The 9,194-nt window shown below is 45.4% G+C and overlaps 1 protein-coding gene across 2 annotated transcripts; it reads left to right on the top strand.

Annotated features, from left to right (window-relative positions):
* Positions 1-970: 970 nt before the first annotated feature.
* On the top strand, positions 971-5,484 carry Pja1 (praja ring finger ubiquitin ligase 1). 2 transcript variants are annotated; one of them, XM_021654457.2, is made up of 2 exons: positions 971-1,124; positions 3,250-5,484. In XM_021654457.2, exon 2 carries the CDS (start codon positions 3,263-3,265, stop codon positions 5,030-5,032), a length of 1,770 nt encoding a protein of 589 aa, XP_021510132.1. In that variant the 5' UTR covers positions 971-1,124; positions 3,250-3,262; the 3' UTR covers positions 5,033-5,484. The 2 variants fall into 2 exon arrangements, with proteins under 2 accessions (XP_021510132.1, XP_021510131.1); XM_021654456.2 differs by having other exon boundaries at positions 983-1,124; positions 2,962-5,484.
* Positions 5,485-9,194: the final 3,710 nt, after the last annotated feature.

Raw genomic sequence — 9,194 nt, 5'->3', positions numbered from 1 at the left:
GACTCCCACTACAATTGTCTACTTCCTTGTGTGTCTATTTCCAATACCAGTGGCTTCATATATTTTCAAACTGCATTGTTTGGCACATACATTTTGTAATTATCCTATTTTTTGTGGTTTCTGAAATAGAAGTTATCCACAGTATTTGTATCGTTACCTTTTGAGCTTTTCTGCACCTTGGAATTTCGGTTGTTGTTGTTCTACTACACACTGTATTTACTGTAAGAGCAAGTCTGCTACTGCTGGGAATGCAGGAATTCTACATTGAGTATCAGTGGAATTTAAAGAGTGAAAGAGAGCCTTATCTGTGGCTTTAGTTTTATTTTTTGAGTTTTTAAGACAGGGTTTCTCCGTGTAGTCTTGGCTGTCGTAGAACTTTCTCTTTAGACCAGGCTGGCCTTGAACTCGAGATCCATCTGCCTCTGCCTCCTGAGTGCTGGCATTAAAGGCATTCTACACCATGACCAGATCTGTGACGTTTTTAAAATGTGGAGCAATTCACAACGCGTGAACCCGTGTTGCGTGTAGTGAACGATCATCTCTTGGATAGACAAACCAGGTTTTGTAGATGAACAGTACCAGATTTCACTGTAAACACCTTCCGTTTGCCTCAAGCACCATGTTTTAAAAAATGACGTTGCTACTGCAACCCTGAATATCACTTCAGATTTTAATATCCTCAAACCAAACATGTTCCATAGGATGTGATATACTAATATAATTAATTCTCACATAAAAATTAATCAGAATCTTCAAATTTCATTTTTTTAAAAACTGAAAGGAAGGTGGTAAATGTTTTCAAATTTGTTAATGCAGTTACAGTTCTCTCTGCTCTCTGCCTTTCTTTCTTTCTTTTTTTGTGCCCATAAAAAAATCTCAACGTTTCAAATCAAACAAACAACGCTTTGGAGCCCACCAGGATTCACAGAGCGCAGCAGCTGCCCCGGCCACATCGAGGAGGCGGACTCGGGCTGACGTCACAGCCACTTCCGGCGCCGCAGTCTCCGCCTGCCCTAGTGCTCTTTAGCGGGGGAGGAGCCGAGACCCGGAGCAGCAGCAGCAGTGGTGGTGGCGTGTGAAGGTCCCACAGCTCTGCAGCTTGGAGCGCACGACTGGCGGAGAGGGTGAGTGCAAGGCGCTCTGGGGCAATAGCCCGGGCCGGTGGGCGAGTGCTGCCAGGTGGGCACGGGCAGAATCCCAGTGACCCCTTTTGCGGGTTCATTTCGGGAGCGGGGTGGGGCAGAGGGGACTTGACCACACGCGGAGGCCCATGGCCTCTTCAGGGACCGCATCCCTGGCTGCCCAGCCCCTGTCTTGCCTCAGGGTCCCAGCCCGAATGGTCTTCGTGGCTGTTTGAGAGAGGACGGGTGGTCGCACGGCCCTCTGCCACTCCTACCTGTTTCTCCTTGCAGTGCTCTTGGCCTCTTTGCAGAGTACTCTCTAGCCTTTCTTCCCCCATTTTGCTGCTGTTTTGTCGAATGGCACGTGGCTAAGATTTTTAGATACAGATATGTGCCCAGGAAAATAATTATTAGAAGATAAACAGTATTCTCAGGGAAAACCAGGGTTCCTACATGCCCTTTTCTTTCTTTTGCCCTGCCACATTGATTTGGGTTTGCCCTTTGAGCTGATAACGTATTCCTGTCTCTTATTATGACATTGCACCCCTCCTCTGTGTCGCGCGTGCGCGTAAGCATGTACACGGGCACACATACGGACATGCACAGAAACCTACTTTGCAGTCCGGTCCCTGTCCCTGCATCCTCAAGGTTCCAGCAGCCAGGTCCATCTCTGCGCATGCCCAAACAGGCAAGCACACACCCTCTCACACACCCTCTAGTTCCTTCATTTCCCCTAACTCTTACCCCTGTTATCTCTCTCCCCCTGCTCTGACCTGTGTTTGAGTATGTATTCTTTCTGCTCCCTCTCTTTTCCCTCCCCTCTCCTGTCTCCCCCTCACTTCCCCCTCTCCTTCTTTCTTTTCGCTCTCTCCTTCCCTGTCCTTCGTCTCTTTTCTTTCTCTCCCCCTCCCTGCCCTCTCCTCCTCTCTCCCTCCCTCCTCCTCTCAGAAATGTCCTCCCTCATCCCTGTCTGCTACACACACATATAAAAACACCTTCATCCTTTTATTGCTTCACATGCATACATGTACACACAGGAAGCTGGCTCACACACTCTTCTCAAATGTTTTTTTTTTTTTTTTTAATTCTGTTCTCTGTCTTTTCCATGCTGCACCTTCACACAGAAATCCTCTGGGGACACTGCCCCCTTTCCTGTTGCCATATTAGCACATGCCAACCTTCTTTGGTTGCTAGACTCTGTGTTCCAACCACCACATGCATCCTCTGTGCCTTTTTCTGTCCATTACTGCCTTCCATGTTGACTCTTAAACTCTTTTCTCATTGCTACTAATGCCCTTTCACTTCCTTGCCTGTGATAGACACATAAGTGCAGGCTTCCCTCTGTAGTTCCAGCTACCACACTTAACAGAAGCAGCGACACTTCTCTTTCTATCATACCTACAGCTTTCCTTTTTTAAAGCCACCCCAGCCATTCCTGTAACTCTTATACCCATATGTACCCACCCCCTACAGAAATCCCTGCATTACAGGATTGCTGGCCCCCTATCCACCTGACTCTCTCTTGACAGACACTGGCACCCATACATACACAGTGAACTATATTTTTAATTCTATTTTGAATTGTATTACTCCTCAATATATGAAGTTCTCAGAAAATGACACACACACCCTCCAACAACAACCAAAAAAACTTGCTGCCGCCTTACTCTTCCTGTAATTCCACAGCATACCTACCTTTTAATTATTCTATCACCCTCCCCCCCCAAAGCACACACACGTTCTGTCTTCTCCACTGTCTGTCTTTTTTTGTTTTTTGTTTGTTTGCTTTTTGTGAACCCAGTCTTGTAATCATCTTACAAACATTAAAAATGTGTTCCAGGTCTACACCAGACAGTCATTGGAATGTACCCTCAGGCCTTAGAAGACAGTGAAACTAATTTTAATGGGCCCCTATCTTTCTGTTACCTGCCTCCTGAAGGAAAAATAGATCTCCTTGTTGTGTAGTTCTGGACTGGGAGCAAGAGCCTTTGCACCTGCATCCCAGCTCTATTGGAAACTGAGTCAGAGCAATGGGTCAGGGATCTAGCAAACCTGTTCGGCCCAAATCAGCAGGAGGGTATCAGTATAGTAAAGGCAAGAGTTATGGAAGAAGGCATGCTTATGTCAGTTTCAGGCCTTCCATGAGCCATCAGGAAAGGATTGGCAGCCAGAAAAGAACAACATCCGAAGTCCCAATGCACAGATCAGCCCCCAATCAAACCAAGAGGAGCCAGTCACCATTTGCCAGCACACATCGTCATCGTTGGGATGACAATGAGAGCTCGGGAACCAGCCTGAATGTTGAGAATGAGGATTATTCCAGGTATCCTCCAAGAGAGTACAGGGCCTCGGGAAGCCGAAGAGGACTGCCTTATGGACACCTTGACACTTTGGGGGCACGTGATAGTGAGGAGGAGGGGGCTGGGCCTGTTGACCGTCTGCCAGTGAGAGGGAAACCTGGCAAGTTTAAGGATGATCCAGAGAAGGGGGCAAGGCCTCCTCGCTTCTCTAGTGTTAGCCATGATGTGAAAGAGGAGGTTGGCAAGGTAGAATCACCCGCTGCAGCAAGGTGCCCTGCTAACAGGGCTGAGTTCTTGAAGCAAAATGGCATGGCCTCTCAGGTTCCTTCTGCTGAAGGCAGGGCAGCAGCAAGAGGTAACAACAGTTTGGAGAGGGTGAGGCAGAATTTACCAGCACGACCTACCAGGGCTCCTGTGAGTATTTGTGGCGGTGGGGAAAACACCCCAAAGAGTGCCGAGGAACCAGTGGTGAGACCAAAAGTCCGGAATGTGGCGACTCCAAACTGTGTGAAACCAAAAGTATTTTTTGACACTGATGATGATGATGATGTACCACACAGTACTTCCAGGTGGAGGGATGCTGCTGATGCTGAGGAAGCCCAGGCAGAGGGCCTAGCAAGAAGAGGCCAATGTGAAGGTACCAGCAGCTCAACTGAGCCCAGGTACCCTGAAGACAAGAAGGATGCCAGGAATGAGCAAGTGAAACCAGACAAAGTGTCAAGACGGCGCCGAACCATGGCTGACCCCGACTTCTGGGCCTACACTGATGACTACTACAGATATTATGAGGAAGACTCTGACAGTGACAAAGAGTGGATGGCTGCTCTGTGCCGGAAATATCGAAGTCGGGAGCAGCCCCAGTCTTCCAGTGGCGAAAGCTGGGATCCCCTGCCTGGAAAGGAAGAACGAGAACCTCAGCAAGCTAGAGGGAATGTGAACTCCAATGGAGCTGGGAGCCTTGCCAGTACCAGCATTGGCAACAGTAGCAGTGGCTATCCTGAAGAAGTACAAGAACTATCTCTTCAGGAAGAAGAGCAGGCCTCTCTGGAAGAAGGAGAAATTCCATGGCTCCGGTACAATGAGAATGAAAGCAGCAGTGAGGGGGATAATGAGTCTAGCCATGAGCTGATGCAGCCTGGGATGTTCATGCTGGATGGAAACAACAATCTGGAAGATGACTCCAGTGTGAGTGAAGACCTAGAAGTGGACTGGAGCCTATTTGATGGATTTGCAGATGGGTTGGGAGTGGCAGAAGCCATCTCCTATGTGGATCCTCAGTTCCTCACCTACATGGCTCTTGAAGAGCGCCTGGCCCAGGCGATGGAGACTGCCCTTGCACACCTGGAGTCTCTTGCTGTTGATGTGGAGGTGGCTAACCCACCTGCAAGCAAAGAGAGCATTGATGCACTTCCTGAGATCCTGGTCACCGAAGATCATGGCGCAGTGGGCCAGGAAATGTGCTGTCCTATCTGCTGCAGTGAATATGTGAAGGGGGAAGTGGCTACTGAGCTACCATGTCATCACTACTTCCACAAGCCGTGTGTATCCATCTGGCTTCAGAAGTCCGGCACCTGCCCAGTCTGCCGCTGCATGTTCCCTCCCCCACTCTAAAGGCGAATGTGCTCTTTACTCCTAATCTGGTTATTCCTTATCTAAAACCCACAATACTACAGGAGCCCTCTTTCAGAAATAACAATGGCAATGAAATCAGTTGGTCAATTAGACTAAATGTGTTGATTTCTTGTGATTATTTCCAATGTGAAAATGGTTGTGTACAATTACATTTAAAATTCATCCTCTATTTTAGAAGGTAGAAAGGGGAAACTAAACATTCTAAATGCTACTTGAGATTGCAGCAAGAACATAAATTTTCTAACCTGAAAATTGACACAAATCATATTTGTCCTGTAGACTATGTTGCTCTTCCGTGTTGGTGTCAATATTATCTGTTAAACATGTTGAAAAGACAAAATCACTTTTGTTGCATGTTATGGGTTAATGTTCCTGTATTTGCAGTGGTGTAAAAACTTATTAAAGTTCTTTTGGTTTGACACAGAATAAAAGCATCGTTTGGGTTTTGTCTGAAATGGTGATACCAGGTAACTATAAGTTGATCCCTTGCATTTGCAACAAAAGTACCATGCTTTTGTGTTCTCAACTCTAGAAAAACTAGTTTTCACTAGAACTGCTCATCAGAACACCAAAAAACTTCTTTAAGAAATAGGAATATGGTGTTTATTTGTCTGCTATAGGGAAAAGATTGACTAAAGAGAGAAAAATGAGAGAAAAAAAAACTCAGAGAAACAATGGTGAGAATAAATTCAAACTAAATGGATGAGCAAACTCAAGTCACCTTTGAGCAAATAGAAACTGTCAGAATGGGTAAGAAAAAATAAACTAGAGCTGAGTGCTAGCTACACATCTTAACACTGTGACACAAATAGGGACATGCCAATAGACTGCTGCAGGACAGACGGCAAGGTGCCCGTCGATACGGGGCAGACTCAGTTAACAGTTGGCCACGATGCTTCCAATCCATCTCTAGAATGAAACTCGGGCACAGGTGAGATCTTCATACCTTAAATACTTTCATTAATTCACAGAGGTAAGGTAAGCAGGACCCAGAAAACAGTGCTTATTCCCTGTCTGTATCTCCAGATACATATGTACAAATGATGTGTGTGTGTGTATCCACAAGCTACTGGATTTGTTTCTAAAATGGACATAATTGGTGGAATGTATGGTATCATTTTGCATCTTGACCCAATGCTATTTTTTTTTAATGTATTTGATAAATTACCCTTTTGGTAGACATTTAGATTCTCATCAACTTTTTGAGGCTTTGGACATAAAAGAAAGATATCCATTTGTGCACATGTGTGTTGTCTATTAGTAAGTACATGAAAATGAAAGATCTGGGTGCCAGAGGTTTGTTTTTTGTTTTTTCATTTATTCAAGGGTGCCAGAGTTTAAGCAAGTGGATATTGCCAAACTGCTGTCTTGAGTGACAGCAATAATGTTCTATTTCTACCAACAGTTTTTAGGAGGAGACTCATCATAACTCAGAAAGCCTGGGCATTGTTAGAGATTCAGTGATAGGTCAGTGAACATACTGGAGGAACATGCTGCTCTTTACAAAACAATAGGTTTGTCTTCCTGATGATATCTAGTTTCAGCTCAGAAGAGGAGTGAGAAGACATAAGCAAATGATGTAAATGTGACTCAAAATTGACAACTGTACTCAAAATTGACAGTTGGGTAGTGTAGAATTAAATCTATGTAACAATTGTAAGTTTTATCAAGTGCTAATGGGGAAGGATGTCCAAGACATACCGTTAGTAAGAAGGAAGAAAAAAAAAGTACCACATAAAACCAGTATGTAGAGGCTTAATGTAAAACCTGAGAAAGCCAAACTAGGGGACCAGTACTCTCTTGAGAGCACTTGCTACTTTTGTGGAGGATCCAGGTTTGATTCATAGCACCTACAGAGTGGTTTAAAATCATCTATAACTCCATTTCCAGGGGATCTGGTGCCCTCTTATGCTTTTAGGCACCAAGCACATATGAGGTGTACATCCATACATTCAGACAAATCACATACAGTAAAACTAATAAGCCTAATGAATTTCAAATCCAATGAAAAATGTCTATAAACTCAGTGACCACATATCTGACCAATGGCACAAGATAACCTTTGTGGAAGGATGGAGTTTGGGCAGAGGAGTAAAGGAAGGGGTATTGAGTTTTCACTTGATAGAATGCCCCACATCCCCACTTTTTTTTTTTTTACAGTACCCCTGATTTTGCATCAATATCAGCTGTAGCCACCATAAAGAACAATATAAGCTGGTAAAGTTACAGAAGTGTTTTCTCCCCCTTCCTGTACAGAAGCGCATGGAGACGCCACAGCCCTCTGTGCTGCAGCTGCTCAGGCTGAGACCTACAGCTTCGTTCCTCATCATCCTTTCTGCGTTCTTCCTGGGCCTTACACCAACGTAGGGCTCTTGGGGTGGGTTCTGGTGGTTTGCCAGGAACCTTATCTGTGCCCTGAGTGGTACCACACAAAAGAATTTTAAGAACAGCCTTGAGCCCTGATCATCTCATTCCCGTGGGATAGCAGTGTCCCACATTTCCCATCTTGACAGAATTAGTCAGTTCTGGTAAAGGGATAGTGGCCAGTGCTGGAAGGCCCCTGATGGCTGGAGAAACCTACCACTGTAGTCTGGGTGGAGACACACAGATCTCTGTCTCTGGGATCCTGAGCAGCTTCAGACTCATATGGAGTGCCCCAGCCAAGGCCATCACACCGCTATTCCCAGGCCTTAAAGTCTGGAGGGGGATGTGTGGGGACCAGGAGTACAGAAGCATTTGCTGTGGTGGTAATGGCACAAGCAGCAGTGACAGTCGTGTGGGGCCCTTGATGGTAATACAGCAGGCTACCGGCTCCACTGACAGGCTGTGTCTGTGTCTGTTCTCCTGTTCCTCAAATTTAGACCTCCCAGCCTCCTTGATGATTCCTGTAAGCAACTCCCCTTCCAATACAACCTTTTTCATGTTGATTTGCTCTCTCTTATTTGTAATAGAAAGCTCCAAATGGCACACCTATTGATACCCTAGGCCCACTGTTATGGCTTTGTTCCTTGTCATATGAAATAACCCAAATGGCTAATGGTCAGGCAATTTCTGTTTAAAATGTAACAGATCCATATTAGCACCTGGAGCCATAGTTCTAGAACAATAAGCCTCATAGGCCTCTAGATATGGAGCAAAAGTTAATATCTTTTTGAGACATGGTCTTTGCAACCCTGGCTGGCCTGGAACTCACTATGTAGCTCAACTCTGGCTTAAACTTGTGATGAGTGTCCTGCCTCTGCTCCCTTCCCCACCCCTACAGCACTTGGATTCCAGGAAAAACAGGCAAAACTTGGATGCCTGGCAAAACAGTCGTTTTTGAGAGGCTATTTGATGTGTTCATTGAAGATCCCACCTACCACACTTCATGATTTTTAGCTTTGGTTTCTGGCTATGGAATAAATAGTCCCAAATTTTGGTCACTAACTTGCATCGAGGCCACTATGTCTTGCTAGAGATGATACTACATTCCAGAGGTACTCACAGCTGGCACCCAGATTGGACAGTCACAAAGCCCTTCTTTTGATCAAAGACACTGGCTCAGTTTTTAGCCCTCTCTGCAAAACCCTTCCACCTCTATGTCCTTATAGCTGTCCCAATTTTACTTATTATTTACGAAGCCTCATGTACCAACCTCTGAAGAAAAATGTTCTAATATGCCTTAGTTCCATTATTCATACACTCAATAATGTGTGTTGGGGGTGCATGTGTACCAAACACTTGGAAGTCAGAGGACAATTTTGTGGTGTCAGTTCTTTCTTGCCATTTTGTATGGGTTCCAGATCAGACTCCGATCAGCAAGCTCACACAGCAAGCAAACAATTCACCTGTGTAAGTTTTTGAGGTTAAGAACTGTTTTAACCACTTTGATAGCCCTGGCATGTAGCAGTTAACAAAAGTATTCAGCAGCATTAACTGGAAGGGTGACTGGAATCTTCTCCCAAGGTAAGTAGAGTGAGAGTATGGGTGTGGGAGGGGGGTATGTGTGTATGTCTGAGTGTACATGTGTGCACGATCTTGCATATGTGTGTGCAACGAGCACCCAGTTGGAACCATGTGACTCCAACCAATCAGACTCTCAGTCTCATTCTGCCACCAGCTTCAGCAGGCTGTCCTCTAGCCTGGGTTGAACCTCAGACTC

Source organism: Meriones unguiculatus, chromosome X, assembly GCF_030254825.1.
Source record: "Meriones unguiculatus strain TT.TT164.6M chromosome X, Bangor_MerUng_6.1, whole genome shotgun sequence".
NCBI lineage: Eukaryota > Metazoa > Chordata > Mammalia > Rodentia > Muridae > Meriones > Meriones unguiculatus.
Note: the sequence above shows the minus strand (reverse complement) of the source record. Positions and strands in the feature narration are given on the sequence as shown.